The sequence below is a fragment of the Oryza glaberrima genome, chromosome 4 (assembly GCF_000147395.1).
Source record: "Oryza glaberrima chromosome 4, OglaRS2, whole genome shotgun sequence".
Classification (NCBI taxonomy): domain Eukaryota; kingdom Viridiplantae; phylum Streptophyta; class Magnoliopsida; order Poales; family Poaceae; genus Oryza; species Oryza glaberrima.
In genome coordinates, this window is record NC_068329.1 from 15,883,375 (window position 1) to 15,900,941 (window position 17,567).

At 42.9% G+C, this 17,567-nt stretch overlaps 1 protein-coding gene and 1 pseudogene across 1 annotated transcript; one reads left to right on the forward strand and one right to left on the reverse strand.

Moving 5' to 3' along the window:
* Positions 1 to 5,778: 5,778 nt before the first annotated feature.
* Positions 5,779 to 7,218, reverse strand: LOC127770815 (uncharacterized; annotated as a pseudogene).
* A 6,312-nt stretch (positions 7,219 to 13,530) lies between these two features.
* On the forward strand, positions 13,531 to 15,868 carry LOC127772118 (SWI/SNF complex component SNF12 homolog). Its single transcript, XM_052298104.1, has 2 exons — positions 13,531 to 15,202; positions 15,307 to 15,868. The coding sequence occupies exons 1-2, from the start codon at positions 13,641 to 13,643 to the stop codon at positions 15,389 to 15,391; spliced, it is 1,647 nt and encodes a 548-aa protein (XP_052154064.1). The 5' UTR covers positions 13,531 to 13,640; the 3' UTR covers positions 15,392 to 15,868.
* The last annotated feature ends 1,699 nt before the right edge of the window (positions 15,869 to 17,567 follow it).

A 17,567-nucleotide genomic window follows, 5' to 3' on the forward strand; every position in this document is an offset into this window, starting at 1 on the left:
TCGTCAAGGGGTGGGCAAGGCGGGAGCCGGCCCATGGAGAGGACTACCTAAGCCTCGATCACTCGGGGTAGTTCTTCCTTCACTCCGAAGGTGGTGAACTCCAAACCACTCACAAACGGCGCCGGGCCTCCTCCACAATCTCCTCGGAGAAGTCACCGGGCAATACCTACACAAGCCGTCTAGGAGGCGGCAATCTCCAAGAGTAACAAGTCTAGGATGCTTGCCGAGGATGATCAAGTGCCACACTAGCTATAACAATGAAGCAATGCACTTGGATTGGCTTAACTCACTCTTTAACACCTCACTAGATAAACTAAGTGCACAAGGGTGTGAGAGCTCTTGCAAGGGTTCAAGATAATGCAATAGAGTGCCAAAACCTTACCCTTGCTGCAGGGGAGTGGGTATATATATACCCCCAACCACCAAAACTAGCCGTTGGAACCGAAATCCCTAACTCTGTGCTCTGCCGGTCAGATCGCTGTTGTGAGGCCGGTCAGGCCGGACTACTTTGTAACAGCTAGAAAACTAGCCGTTACAGGGCAATCATTGAGCCCACTCAACCTGGTCGGTCTGACCGCAGTGTAGTGGCCGGTCAGACCGTCCACGGCTCGGTCAGACCGCTGCCGGCTCGGTCTGACCGGTTGCGGCTCTGGCGGTTCTGTATCGCCATCAAAAACCAGACCAGTACAACAGACGAGTGGGCCGGTCAGACCGGCCTTACCACGCCGGTCAGACCGGCTAACAGGCCCGGTCAGACCGGCCTAAGGCCCACGGTCAGACCGCAGGTCACTTTTCAGCTCAACCAACCGTTAGTAAAACGGCGATATCTCTTGACTCGGGTCTCGGAATTTGGTGTTCTTGGACTCTATGGAAAGCTTATTCAAAGGGCTATCCAACCCATAAACAATCCATCCAAGAAACACAACTTTTCTCTGGGAGAAAGGGCTCACACTCCAAAGGATACTCCACCGGATATAACCACATGAGGCTACCCAAACCTATAGGATTTGCCCACATCTCTCTTTGTTTAGGACTTGAGAAAACTCACCACACTTGGCTAGACAAGCCCACCAAATACACCTACATGCATATGAACTAATATGGCACAAGATCATCCACAAGCTCGCTTCATAGACCCCTCTTGATAGTACGGCGCCTATCTAGCAAATCCGGTCTACACCAAACACCAAGACCAGGAAAAGACTAAGAAAACATTCTTAGCTCCATTATACCTTTGCCTTGCGCATCCAACTTGGGGTCAAGCTTGAGTCGAGATCAACACTTGTGACCATTTGATTCAACCATGTTTATACCAAGGTATTTACCATCATTTGTCAAGACTTTCTTCTTATCACAAGCTTGATTTCATTCTTGCCAACATGGCGATGCCCTTGGCTTGGTGACCATTAACCCATCGTGTCATCCATTAGCCTCATCATAGTGGGACCTATTCCTTTTCACATTTCAAAGGAGAACATTAGTCTCAACAAATCGGTTGTCATCCTTCACTTGATGACCAACCGGTTGCATATGAAAGATATGGATATGTTTGTTGAGTTTTCATTAACATCACAAGTGTCATATACTCGTATGCAAGCTCAAGTGCAAAGATTCGATATAAATAATAGGTGAACAATATGGATCTAGAACATGCACAATAAATGTATAGGATTTGCTCCCCCTAAATATATGCATACAAATAAATATACAAGAGATGCAAGTGTATGCATAATTAGAGAATGACCAATGGGGGTTTATCCTATACACATAGAGAAGGCATATGTAGTAATGATGTAGACCAACATAAAACATATACTTTCATGATCTCCATGTTCTCAATGTAAATGAGACTAAATAAGACAAGACTCAAGTAAACATTAGTCTCACACTTATATATCAATAACATGGAAATCATATATATGAACCTATCAAAAAGTAGGAGATAAGAAGTGGTACATATCATTTTATCTCCATGCATTTCATCCTTGTTATGATTAAGGTCCATCACAAAAGAATGCAAGTCTTCCACATCTCATTATCGGAAATAACCTAGTAGACAACTTATGCAAAAGAGAGGTTAATCCCATAAACATCGGTTTATCATCTATCACCAAAGTAACAATTACACAAATTGTTTAATCCAAGATCTTTCAATCTTTTCTCTCTTTGGTGATGGATAATAACCCGATATAAACAATATAGAGAGATGAGATGAAAGATGATTTCAAATCAAGATAGAAATCTTATAATAAACAAAATATAGAATAAGCTCCCCCTCAAGTGTACATACATATGGATATAAAGGAACACATATGCACATAATCAATCAAGATCAACGAGAGAGCTCACACTATATTTTGGATCCACAAGAGAGACCAAGTTAGAATATGTGATGTTTAATACATACCTCTCATCATTTTTATTTTCATATCCAAATGAGACTAGTCAAAGAAAGGCTCATAAAAACGTTAGTCTTATATAGTTAGATTTGTCATTAATCACCAAAACCAAATTAAGGCACTTGAACTTACAATCTCCCCCTTTTTGGTGATTGATGACAAATCCATTGATAATAACTACATTTGGATATGAAGGATATAAATCAACATTATATTGATATGCCAATGACATGCTTATGCATATGATGCATATGTAATGCTATGATGTGGGATCCTAGAATATTTCCCCCTTTTATAGCTATGATCATAAGGAGATCACAAATAGATCACAAATATTCTCTCCCTTTAAGATCAAATGTGGGATCCTCAAATATTCTCCCCCTTTTGGCATTAATCACCAAAAAATGAAAAAGGGCTAGAAAATAGGCAATTACAAAATCCCAAAAAGGAATAAAGACTCACAAGGCCAAAAAAAAATATTTTTGTGGAAGCACAAAGCTACATATTTAGAAATAGCCCATTTAGAAAAACTCCCCCTTACTCATAGAGTCTTTTCTTTGGATAGAAAATTTGGAATATGTTTCATATGTAGAAGGGGTGAGTTTGAGCACTTGAACTTTCACTTGAGATATACTCATCAAAGGTTTTTTTCAAGAATGTCAAAAATTGAGAAGAGCTTGGTCAAGGCTATTTGGAAGAATTTTACTCAAGTGCATGATATTGGCAAGTAATGAAAATGATGAGCTAGTGTTGGGTTCAAGATGATCAAGGGATACTACCATTTGTTGAGAGACCACTTGTGTATAGGAATTCGAATTTGGGATCAAGAAATGGTAGTCGGCTTTGGTAGCAAGGATCAACTTGTATTTGGTGGCAAAGATTGGAATTTGGAGTCTATCCATGAAGGCTTGGTTTTGAGAAGTCCAAAAAAAAAACTTTTGAGTTTAGGTGGTTTCATGTATCATGGGCATTTCAAAAACCAAAAGAGTTCAAATAAGGAACATATCCAAAAGAGCTCAAGGATTCATAAAGTTTTCAAAACAACAAAGATCTCATTATTTGAAACATCTTATATTTCACCACCATGCTCAAATAATCAACAAGAAGTGACATGAACTTTGAAATCCATGTTTAGCTGAAAAAGCACATAGCAATGGCGACGTCTTTTAGCAATAGAAACCTGTGAAACTAAGCTCGGAAAAATATGCCATAAATCCTGGAGATAGTTCATGTAAAAATACAAAAATTTCATTTTGGGGTCCTTTCCCAGATCTCAACCGAATTGAAGAAACAAATCTCACAAGCTTTCAGCCAACTGAAAATTTCAGACTTTTTCAGATTTTTGGAGACTGAAAATGAGGTTGAAAAGGCATTCAAATGACCAGCTAAAATTCTGAGTAAATTTGGAAGTAAACTTCAACTATTGAGGATCAAAAGCCATATTGTGATCTTCTTCAAATTTGCAACCCATTTGGAGATACAAAAATCACAAATCAGCCCAAAAACATGGTTGTTCTGAAAATTTCAGCAAGCTGAGCAAAACGAGAAAAAGTCAAAATCTTTGCAAATCAAATCGAAATGAGTTGAAACCTTGCAGATTTGATCTTTATACTTGTGAGGAACTTTTCCAAAAAGAATTTCTTAAAAATCATTTTTCTATCAAAAGATAAGACAAAAAGAGCATTGTAGACCTTTAGGGTGAGTAAATTTGAGTTGAGAGCTCAAATCATATTCAAATTTGAAATCGATGGAGTTTGACATTTGTAAAGCCTTAGGAGGGTTATAGATACACTTCCAAGCCAAGATTCACAAAGAACTTTGGCTCTAAAGACTTAACACACCATAAGCAAGTTTAGGCCGAAAATGGTCAAGTCAAGATTTTTGCTGAAATTCAAATGGTTTTAGAGTTTGAATGGTTGGTATTTTGGAAAAACTTTGAACTAGAGAAATGTTTCAAATGACCAACTCTAAATGTTTTGTATAGAAAGCTTTTCCAAAAACTCAATAGATTTTGATTTAGAGAAATAAAACATTTTCAACCAAAACAAGATCCTAAAAGATCCTATTGAGACCAATTTTGCTATTTTGTTTGACAAATGGAAATTTTGACTCCAAAAGCCTTGAAAAACATTTGAAATACAAATTGGGATACATTTGAAAGGATTTTCACAAATATGGGCCATTGAAATAAGATTTTTGACTTTTGTCTAAAATAGGCTCTTTTGAAAGGGTATGGATGCAACCTTTTGGAAAATTCATGTTTGGGAGCAAAGGGAATATGGGTTTGATTCAGATTGCTCCCCCTTGATGCAACTCTCCTTTTTTGCTTCATGAATTCAAGATTTGATACTAAAGGCCAAGTTTGAGAAAAAGGCTACACAAGCTCTCTTTTCAAATACATTCCTCCAAAAGTGCAAAAAGAAACAAATGAGATGATATTTGAGAGAAACTAATATGCATGAAGTTCAAATATGATTTTGAGCCAAAAAGATACAATTATTCAGATTTAAGAAATAAACTCACCAAAGTGATAGAAAGTGACCATATATGCTCTAGTTAAAATTTTTGGTGAGTTTTGACATCAAATTTCTTTTAATATGTTGGTCTTTTGGATAAGGTTCAAAAACCAAAAACATTTGAAATGACCAACTCTATCTAACTTGTTTTGGGCTCCATTTCAAATTCTCTTTAGATATCCTTGTAGAGCGAAAAATAGTTTTGCTCCAAAACAAGATCCTAGAAACTAGAATTTTAGTCAAAAATGCATTTTTACTTTACAAATACTTTTTCTTGCAAACTAAAGTTTGGAAAACATGTTAGAGGCCTTTTGAAACATTTTCCAAGTAATAGTTTTCAAGAATTATAATTTTTCTCAAAAAATTGACTTTTGGTTAAATTGGCCTTTTGAAAACATTTCTACCACTTGGATTACTTTGTTCACATTCTAAGGGTTGTAGTGCATATGTAAGAAATGCAATACTTTCCCTTAATGTGATATTCCCTTCAACCCAACAAAGATAAGCAAATAACACAAGATCCAATAAAGATCAAATAAGATTGACAATAAGCACAAGATGATAAATATGTTGCATTAATATGATCAAGCCTATAGCTTCATATGCCACTACTCATTATGCTCAACATGCATTTATGATGATGTTCATAAGAAGAGGAAATTTAATTTTGGAACTATGAAAATGCAATGCAACATACACAAGGCTATATAAAAAAATTACAAACCAAAAGCATGTTACCGAGATGGCATTGGTCTTTGATGTGAATTCTCCATCCTCATTATTGGCTCCAATTCTTGAACTTGGTGAGAATCACATTTTCTCGCATAGGCCAAAACTCCAATGCCTCTCATGTACCTATATTCTCATTTTGGCACATTTTGGTCCCCAACAAAATTGGGTCCATCAATGTTAGTTACCAAAATACGAGGCACCCAAATGGTCCTCCTTCTAGGTGCAAGTCTAGGTAAACCAACATATCTAGCAAACACATTGCCTTGCCTATTTTTCCTAAGCACATAATCATCAAAAATAATATTAGGCTTAGGAGTATTACCTATGGGACAATTTTTACCAATATGTCCCTTTTTGCGGCAATTGTAGCAAGTTAGGTTTTGGCCTCTATGACTTGTCATTTTGTCTTGCTTCTTGCCGGTTTGCCTCAATTTGAAGTTGCACTTCTCATCCTTCATGTTTGCGCACACGGAGGCAAAGTGTCCCTTCTCATGACAACCAAAACATGTAATGTGAGGATGGTTCTTACTCACATTTTTCTTTCCATCATTTCTTAAGTATGCATACTTCCTTGCATATCTAGGCATGTGTCTTGTCTTCTTAGCATTCTCCTTGCGATGAAAGCCAAGTCCACACTTATCATTTGAGCTCTTTTGCTTGCTTAGGATTTCGTCAAGTGTGTTCTTCCCTTTGTAGCTTCTATCCAAGTCTTCTTTTAAATCTTTGACTTGGGCTTGTAATTGCTTGTTTTCCTCTACAAGGTTAGCAACAACATACATAGAGGAGGAAGAACAAGAATTTTCATCTATGTTTGAGCTACAAGGTACATCTAACAAGTCATCACAAGAGGTGGACACACTAGCCTTAGATGTACTACATGAGCTAGCTACACATGGCATATCATCATCAATTAAATTACATGTGATGCCTATGTCCACCTTTGGCTTACTAAATGCATTGCCAATGAGAAGAGACTCATAAGTTTCTTTTATCTTCTTATAAGAATCACAAAGTTCCTTATAAGAATTTATTAGCTCCACATTTGAGTCTTTCAAAAAGAGAAGAGTTTTCTCTAAAATTTGATTTTTCTTCTTCTCTTTGGCAATGTAATTACTAGCCTCCCTAAGCATGTCAAAAAGATCATCATATGAAGGTTCATCATCATCACCATCATCATCAACAACACAAGTATTTTCAATAATACTATCGAGAGAATAATTCTTTACCTCATTCTTATCATTTGTCATTAAGCAATGAGGTGATGTGGATGGTGTTGGGAGCTCCTCATCATCACTTGAGGAGGTGGAGTCTTCACCCGACATCCATTCTTGTGTGCAACCATTCTCAACAAGTGTGGGCACTTCATATTTTTCTTTAAGCTTTACCCACATAGCATATGCACTCTTGAGATTGCATACTTCATTAAACATGTCATCACTCAAAGCACAAAATAAAGCATTAGTAGCTTGAGCATCGAGATGTAGGCATTTCTCTTGCCCACTTGTTGGAGCATGGTCATCCAAAGCATGAGAAAAGCCCACATCTACAATCCACCATATTTTTGGGCTCATGGCCGTAAAATAAGAAATCATGTGGATTTTCCATTGTGCATAATTTGTGCCATCAAACATAGGAGGGTCACCACCCGTGTGTACTATATCTCTAGAAGCCATCCTTTTCTCTCGGAACGGTTAAGTCCACAAAATGAGAGACCAAGCTCTGATACCACTTGTAGGATCAAGGAGGCCGACTAGAGGGGGGTGAATAGGCGGTTTTAAAACTTAATGGCACTTAAACAAAACTAACCTAAGTTGCTAGGCAAGGTAAGGTGCAAGGTTAACTAAGCAACTAAGTTAAGTTTTGCAAATCTAGGTGATATGGGCTCAAATATGTCTCTATGAATGTAAATAGCACAAATGTAAATGCAACAAATAAATGAGACAAGAGGCAAGGAATTTTTCACCGAGGTTCGAAAACTCGCCGGTTTCCTAATCCCCGTTGAGGCGAGCCCAACTCCACCGCTCAACCACAAAGCCACCGCACGCCCCCTTCGTCAAGGGGTGGGCAAGGCGGGAGCCGGCCCACGGAGAGGACTACCCAAGCCTCGATCACTCGGGGTAGTTCTTCCTTCACTCCGAAGGTGGTGAACTCCAAACCACTCACAAACGGCGCCGGGCCTCCTCCACAATCTCCTCGGAGAGGTCACCGGGCAACACCTACACAAGCCGTCTAGGAGGCGGCAACCTCCAAGAGTAACAAGTCTAGGATGCTTGCCGAGGATGATCAAGTGCCACACTAGCTATAACAATGAAGCAATGCACTTGGATTGGCTTAACTCACTCTTTAACACCTCACTAGATAAACTAAGTGCACAAGGGTGTGAGAGCTCTTGCAAGGGTTCAAGATAATGCAATGGAGTGCCAAAACCTTACCCTTACTGCTGGGGAGTGGGTATATATATACTCCCAACCACCAAAACTAGCCATTGGAACCGAAATCCCCAACTCTGTGCTCTGCCGGTCAGACCGCCGTTGTGAGGCCGGTCAGACCGGACTACTTTGTAACGGCTAGAAAACTAGCCGTTACAGGGCAATCATTGAGCCCACTCAACCTGGTCGGTCTGACCGCAGTGTAGTGGCCGGTCAGACCGTCCACGGCTCGGTCAGACCGCTGCCGGCTCAGTCTGACCGGTTGCGGCTCTGGCGGCTCTATATCGCCACCAAAAACCAGACCAGTACAACAGACCAGTGGGCCGGTCAGACCGGCCTTACCACGCCGGTCAGACCGGCTAACAGGCCCGGTCAGACCGGCCTAAGGCCCACGGTCAGACCGCAGGTCACTTTTCAGTTCAACCAACCGTTAGTAAAACGGCGATATCTCTTGACTCGGGTCTCGGAATTTGGTGTTCTTGGACTCTATGGAAAGCTTATTCAAAGGGCTATCCAACCCATAAACAATCCATCCAAGAAACACAACTTTTCTCTGGGAGAAAGGGCTCACACTCCAAAGGATACTCCACCGGACATAACCACATGAGGCTACCCAAACCTATAGGATTTGCCCACATCTCTCTTTGTTTAGGACTTGAGAAAACTCACCACACTTGGCTAGACAAGCCCACCAAATACACCTACATGCATATGAACTAATATGGCACAAGATCATCCACAAGCTTGCTTCATAGACCCCTCTTGATAGTACGGCGTCTATCTAGCAAATCCGGTCTACACCAAACACCAAGACCAGGAAAAGACTAAGAAAACATTCTTAGCTCCATTATACCTTTGCCTTGCGCATCCAACTTGGGGTCAAGCTTGAGTCGAGATCAACACTTGTGACCATTTGATTCAACCATGTTTATACCAAGGTATTTACCATCATTTGTCAAGACTTTCTTCTTATCACAAGCTTGATTTCATTCTTGCCAACATGGCGATGTCCTTGGCTTGGTGACCATTAACCCATCGTGTCATCCATTAGCCTCATCATAGTGGGACCTGTTCCTTTTCACATTTCAAAGGAGAACATTAGTCTCAACAAATCGGTTGTCATCCTTCACTTGATGACCAACCGGTTGCATATGAAAGATATGGATATGTTTGTTGAGTTTTCATTAACATCACAAGTGTCATATACTCGTATGCAAGCTCAAGTGCAAAGATTCGATATAAATAATAGGTGAACAACATGGATCTAGAACATGCACAATAAATGTATAGGATTTGCTCCCCCTAAATATATGCATACAAATAAATATACAAGAGATGCAAGTGTATGCATAGTTAGAGAATGACCAATGGGGGTTTATCCTATACACATAGAGAAGGCATATGTAGTAATGATGTAGACCAACATAAAACATATACCTTCATGATCTCCATGTTCTCAATGTAAATGAGACTAAATAAGATAAGACTCAAGTAAATATTAGTCTCACACTTATATATCAATAACATGGAAATCATATATATGAACCTATCAAAAAGTAGGAGATAAGAAGTGGTACATATCATTTTATCTCCATGCATTTCATCCTTGTCATGATTAAGGTCCATCACAAAAGAATGCAAGTCTTCCATATCTCATTATCGGGAAATAACCTAGTAGACAACTTATGCAAAAGAGAGGTTAATCCCATAAACATCGGTTTATCATCTATCACCAAAGTAACAATTACACAAATTGTTCAATCCAAGATCTTTCAATCTTTTCTCTCTTTGGTGATGGATAATAACCCGATATAAACAATCTAGAGAGATGAGATGAAAGATGATTTCAAATCAAGATAGAAATCTTATAATAAACAAAATATAGAATAAGCTCCCCCTCAAGTGTACATACATATGGATATAAAGGAACACATATGCACATAATCAATCAAGATCAATGAGGGAGCTCACACTATATTTTGGATCCACAAGAGAGACCAAGTTAGAATATATGAAGTTTAATACATACCTCTCATCATTTTTATTTTCATATCCAAATGAGACTAGTCAAAGAAAGGCTCATAAAAACGTTAGTCTCATATAGTTAGATTTGTCATTAATCACCAAAACCAAATTAAGGCACTTGAACTTACAGACGGTATTAGCACGGTGGCGGGCTCGAGCAGGCTTAGGCAGGCAAGGCGGGAGTGCGGTGACGACGAGCACGACAGCGGTGGTATGGAGGCGTGGTGGCAACGGATATGGCGGTGTAGAGGGCAGTGGCGGCGGATTTGAAGATGGGGAGGGTGACAGAAGCGGATTTGGTGGTAGGGTGGGCGGCGACAGTGACGACGATGAGCAGCGACGATGACGAGAGGTGGCCGAGCGATGGCGATGAAGAACGGGATTGTTGGAGTTTTATTTTTTCTTCATGATCTTTATTTTTGTGTGCAATCAACATAAGCACCTGCACGCAAAATTCCTATTTTCACATGCGAATGCGCCACCCACATGAAAAATTAGCGATTTTCACATACACTTTCGGGGCATACGGGTGGTCCAACCACACGGAAAAATGGGTTTTGACCACATGAAAAATTCTTTTTTTTAAGTAGTGGTTAGTGTCTTAGGGGCACAACCAATCATTAAATTATGAGTAATTTGTATATGTAGCCTAATTTAGGGTAACAACTTAGAAGCTGTTCTTTATTAATATTTGGATAGATTACAGACAATTGCTTATAGGGATGAAATAAATATTACATAGTGCAAAGTTACAAACGAAATAGATACTTAAGACAAGTTATGCAAGCAATGCTAGTGCAGAAAGCTTTTCGAAGAAATCGTAGTAGTTCGAGAACTATGGTATGTATGATAAATCAATATGGTGAAAAGAACGAAGGTTGTATTCGGGAGGAGAGGTTAGGGAGAACAAACGAAATAGATACTTAAAAACGAAGGTTGTATTCGGCGGCGGGGGAAGAAGCAGGGTCCGGGCGAGAGAAGAAGTGGCGGCCAGGCGGGAGAAGCGGTGGCCAGGTTGGAGAGGCGGCGGCCTCGCCCTCCCCTCCGTTAGATCCGGTGGGAGGGGAGGCGGCGATGGTGGAGCGACGGCGGCCGGACCGGAGGAAGAATTTGTGATAAATTTGTTTGAGAATTTGAGATGTATTTGATCTGTGATGTGAACATGTTGATGTATTTGTGATTTTTTTTTTTAGAACTTGTGATGTAATTTTTTCAGAATTTACGATGTATTTGATCTGTGATTTGGAGATGATTTGGTGATTTCACGATTTGGGATTATTTGGGGATGTAGTGAAATCAATATGCAAGGAGTTAAAAACAATGAAAAAAAACCCTACCAACCAGGACCTGGCTCTACCATCTTTAGTCTCAGTTGGTAGCAATCTTTAATCCCAGATTCATACCCCCGGTTTGCTACTCGGGACTAAAGGGGGTTGCAAATCGGGACTACAAAGGGTTTGTGCAGCAGATGAGATTATCAGAATTGTTGGAGTGGAACTAGGAGGGGCAATAGACTTGAAAATTATGTAGGGTGGCTAAATTGAGTTCTTGTGCCTCCAAACTATTTTCTTTTAAAAAAAACTGAAAAATAACATTTGGCTTTCTTCGAAAGTGCCCGTTCCTAAGTTTTCTCATGTGAATTGCTGCGAGGAATAAGTTCAATTTGGCTTCTTTAACTAGTGATTGAATCTGATTCGTATCTGTTGGAGGTATGTCATGAGGGCCTTCGCCCGACCTGCCAAAACCATCTAAACCATCAAACATCGGCTAAGTCCCAGATGGACACCAAAGGCGAAACCAAGGGGTGCAGCCCTTGGGTGAAGCCGGATGACGAAGACTAAGGGGTTCGCCATCAGGCCTAAGCGAAGCCAGGCAATAAAAACCGAAGGTACGCCACCAAGCCCATCAATCGACCGAAGATCCACCAAGGGCGAAAGCCGTAAGGCGAAGCATAATGCCATCGCCCGAAGTAGAAGATACTTTCGGCTAAGGGCTTGGGAGGCCCTACGGACCATGGAGGCCTTTCGCCAATAATGGGCCGGCCCAGGAAGATTGCCTTAGGGCCCAGGAATACAAAAGACACTGTGGGCTGGTTTGGTTTGAGACCTAAATTAAGCTTACCAATATTTGGCAATTTCAATAGTGTTTAGTGCCTATTTGGTTTGAAGCCAAATTTTGGCATGCTTAAGAAAATAGGCCATTTCAATAGTGAACTTAGGCTATTTTGGCTTCAATCCAAACACAACTTTGCCTTACCAAAATTAGTCATGCCAAAACTTGCCAAAATTTGGCATTGACATTTTTCATTATAGAATCGGCCCTATCGCTTAAGGTTCCTTTTGAGTACGATCTTTTTTTGAACTTACAGGGGCGCTGCGACAGCTAAATAAAGCGAGCACTCGGCAACTTCAATCTCACCTCTACCCCACACTGAGGTCAAAACCATCTCTCGATCGGGGCTATACTACTGAGTCGAGTTTGAGGTAGTCCCTTTATGTTTGTACCTTAAAATGGAAAAGGGGCGTGGTGCCTTCTAGCGGGAGCTGTAACACCACTTGGTCCACAAACCAAACCAACCCTGTATACCCATTTTAATGTCCCTATCATATGGGTAATCATATAAATTCCCCTATAACTAAACCCTAGAGGGTATGAGCCTATACTAGGACTATAAATAGCCCCTAGAGCCATGTAATAGGGTGATCCTAAAATATTTTTACCAATCAATATATTGTTTTACTATTCCAACAACTCATCGAGTTTACCACGTCCTTCGACGTGAAGCAGTTGTCATTCGACAATAGTATCCTTGAACCACAACACCAAATATCTTGACCCTTCAACTATTAAAACCGTTCCAATTTGACTTCCTTTGGTTTTAGAGGGCGGTTTCGCTGACGTTGCGTCTACATGGCAGTATTGACTTGGTCTATGACGTTGACGTGTCGCTTAGATGGTATTAGAGTTAAAAACATATATGTGGGATCCATTTGTCATTCACACACTAAGAAAAAATTATGAGCCAACATATAGGACTCACATGTCATCCTCTCCTCACTCCTTGCATTCTCTCCCTTCTCACTCCTTGCACTCTCTCCCTTCTCTCTGTCTCTCTCTCTCCCCTTCGGCCGCATCGCCGCCTGGCGCCGAGCGGCACCATACTGCCACCCGCATCGCCGCCTGCCGCCCGTCAGTGCCTCTCCTTCACCTCCCACCGCATCGCCGCCTGCCGCCGAGAGGCGCCCCTCATGAAGGGAGAGAGCGAGGAGGAAGAAACGGTGTGAAGGTTTATCTTTCTTCACTACTTGCACGATGATGACGATGTGGAGCTAAAATTAGAAGCCCATGAAGGCTCAACTGTTACAGCCCAGCCCATAAGAAACGGTAGCCCAACACCCAACTCAACCCCCTCTCTTCCATTCTCTCTCCTCCCGAAAGTCCGAAACCTCCCTTCCTCGCTCGCTTCACACCCCCCCTCTCTCTCTCCCCCAAACCCTAGCTCCCGATTCAGATCTCGCCTCTCCCTCGCCGCCGCCGCCATGGCCACCGGCGGCAACCCCAACCCGAACTCCACGCCGACCCCTCAGCCGCGCCCGCCCCAGCCGCAGCAGCAGGGCGGCTCCCCGGCGACCCCGCTCGGCCACCTCCGCCCGCCTTCCCTCGCGGGCTCCCCCTTCCAGGGCCTCTTCCACACCCCGCCCCAGCACAACCCGGCCTTCCAGATCCACATGGGCGCCGCCGCCTCGCCGCAGAACCCGCTTATGGCCGCCGCCGCCGCCGCCGCCGCCGCGGCCTCCGCCAAGCGCCCTCCCCAGAAGCCCCCCGCGCGGCCCCCCGCCCCGGGATCCTCCTCCTCCGGGGGCGGCGCCGCCGCCGCCGCCGCGGCGGCCGCGTCCGCGGCCGCGGCGTACAAGGCCGCTGCCGCCGCGGCTGCCGTGGGGGCGAACTCCGCCGGCGGCGTCGACCTCACCCCGGCCGCCGCGCGGCGCAACAAGAAGCGGAAGCTCCCCGAGAAGCAGCTCCCCGACCGCGTCGCCGCGCTGCTCCCGGAGTCGGCGCTGTACACGCAGCTGCTCGAGTTCGAGTCCCGCGTCGACGCCGCGCTGCACCGCAAGAAGGTGGACATCCAGGAGGCGCTCAAGTCACCCCCCGCGCTGCAGCGCACGCTCCGCATCTACGTGTTCAACACCTTCGCCAACCAGGCGCCGCGCACCATCCCGCCGCCCAAGAACGCCGAGCCGCCCACCTGGTCGCTCAAGATCATCGGCCGCGTGCTCGAGGACGGCGCCGAGCTGGACCCCGCCAGCGTCGTGCCCAAGCACAACCCTGTGTACCCCAAGTTCTCGTCCTTCTTCAAGAGGGTGACGATCGCCCTCGACCCGTCGCTGTACCCGGAGAACCCGCTGATCATTTGGGAGAATGCGCGGTCGGCCGCCCCACAGGAAGGGTTCGAGGTGAAGAGGAAAGGGGATAAGGAGTTCTCCGCGAATATCCGGCTGGAGATGAACTATAACCCTGAGAAGTTCAAGCTCTCGCAGCCTCTGATGGAGGTGCTCGGGGTTGAGGTGGACACTCGTTCGAGGGTGATTGCTGCCCTCTGGCAGTACATCAAAGCGAAGAAGCTGCAGAATCCAACCGATCCTTCGTTCTTTATGTGTGATCCACAGTTGAAGAAGGTCTTTGGGGAGGATAAGCTGAGGTTTGCGATGCTATCGCAGAAGATATCACAGCATCTCTCTCCTCCGCCGCCCATCAACTTGGAGCATAAGATTAAGCTCTCTGGGAATGGCGCGCATGCGAGTGCTTGCTATGATGTGATTGTGGATGTTCCTTTCCCTCTGCAGAAGGAGATGTCTGCATTTCTCGCCAACACTGAGAAGCACAAGGACATTGAGGCATGTGATGAGGTGATATCTGCTTCGATCAAGAAGATCCATGAGCACCGCAGGAGGAGGGCATTCTTCCTTGGTTTCAGCCAGTCCCCAGTGGAGTTCATCAATGCACTGATAGCGTCTCAGAGTAAAGATTTGAAGCTGATCGCAGGAGAAGCAAATAGGAATATTGAAAGAGAAAGACGTGCAGACTTCTATAATCAACCATGGTAAGCTCAAGCAAATCTTAAGGCTTTACTCATTGTACTTCCTGCTTGAAACCATATATCAATGTGCTGACTAATAAATTGTTTTCCATTCCACAACGAAACAGGGTTGAGGATGCTGTCATAAGATACCTGAACCGCAAACCGGCTAGCGGTAACGAGGGCCCAGGCGGTGGTGCTGGTGGTTCATGAGGAAAGGGGTTGGTATTACTGTAGTGCCATTTTGGTGTAGAAACAAGCTATCTGTTATGTACTAGTAAAAATTCAGATATGTTAGCGACAACCGATTTGTTTGCTGCTGTGAATGATCTTGGCAGGTGTACCTCCGTTGTCTGTCCAAACGAGTTATCTACTTGTATGATTATGTGATAAGTGATCCCTAACTACGGTGGCAGTATGAATTGTCATGCTAATTGCTAAATGCTGAAGGGAAAATGCTCTGTTCTAGTTACCTAACATATAGGTATCATATGTGGGCACAAGTTTTCTCTGTATGATGCTGTGTGTGGCTTATCATTTGTCCCACTGGGGAGGTTGTGGAGGGGGACCTGAGACTCCGAGAAAGCTGTATCTTTTGTATTTGAACATGCTTATTGGAGGGAAAAGGAAATGGAAAGAGTCCCTATCTTTAAGTGCCTGGAGGATCAAGTCTCTTTTGGGCCAGCAGCATATGTTCTCTCTTTTGCTGGATCATCGTGCCTGTCCACTGTTGGCTAACATGTGTGCATATACTTGTGGCGTGGACATTTATGCTGAAAACTGAAAAGGCAGTATTGGGCTGTGGTGCATTTGTTCCCTGCTGGTTCTATGCCTGATGAAGTGATGATTGGTTGCCCCATTTGATACTTTGGTCTGTCATATCTTCATCCATGCTTGGTTGTCCTATGTTTGGCCACTGCTTCCTGGATCTGTCAGGTGTTGTGATTCCAGTTGAGTTGAGTTTAGAGGGCACTAATCATTTCACTGTAAACACTGCAGGCCTGCAATTTCAGAGCTGATTGCAAGGATTCATGTGCCATATCTATCTCCCCTCTTCTGTACTGTAGTAGTGTGTAATTTGAGCTATGGATTCAGAATCATCAAACAGTCGGCAATGGTTGTTGAGCAATCGCGACTACAGGCCGTTATTTTATCCCCATATTAGAACTATAGAATAGAATAAACACGCACGTACTTTTCATTGTAAACTGTAGCATCACGGTCCTACCAATATTCTACTCCTAATCACGAAATCTACCAATATTCTAACTCCTAATCACGAAATCCAGGATCTGAAACCCTGAATCCAGCAACAATAATGAAATCTCAAGCTCTGAACTCTGAAGCAGATGTGGAGAAAAGCCAGCTCGATGTGCGTACGTACTCCTATGTAGGAGTATCAAATGTATGATTGATTGAAGCCGTGTTCTTTGTTCTTATCCTCTTCTTTCGATGGAGTGCAGATTCGGACATTCAGTTTGATGTCACGGGTGGGCCTCTTTTTCGCTTTGGAATTGCATCAACCAGCTCAGAATCAGAACGAAACATGCCAACAAGAAGCAGGCGCATATTACAAATGGATGGCGATTTTCTCTGAATCTGCCGCAACTTTTGAGGCCGGTTTAGTTACCAACTTTTTCTTTAAACTTTCAACTTTTCTATCACATTGAAATTTTCCTACACACAAACTTCTAATTTTTCCATCACATCGTTTTAATTTCAATCAAACTTCCAATTTGTGCGTGAACTAAACACACCCTGAACAGTTGAACTGAATTCGCGCTCGTAGAGAGAGAGAGGGGCACATGGAAGCAACATGTGCCAACCATCGCATCCTATGGTGAGTTAGGTTTAGATTGTTACTAATGTAAGACTCGGTTGATTTTATTACCGTTTTCAAACTAGAGTTGGACAACCGGGCGAATCTTTTTTGTAGTTGTATGCAGCAATTCTTGGAGAGATATACAAATATTTGTGTTGAACTTTGTTTGTTTATAGCGTTGTGCTTTGGGTACTACATTTTCCTCTTGTTTCATCCTAACACACTTATGATAAGATCCTTTATAATGTAGTAAGATTTTTTAAAGCAATTTTAACGGGAACTGAATCAGTATTGTGAATTTTTTTGCCATACCACTCCTGTGTTTCAAGGGAAAATTAAGATCTATACTATATTTAAATGCATCCCCTTGCAGAGTCAAGGTGTCCCTAAAGTCCATTTTCAGCACTTGAAGTTTTTAATAGCAGATCAGATGTAGCTTCTGTTGGTGATTACTCCCTCAGTCCCATAAAAAACAAATCTAGAGCTGGATGTGATATATTCTAATACGATGAATCTGGACATATGTATGTCCAGATTAGTAGTACTAGGATGTGTCACATCCCGTAA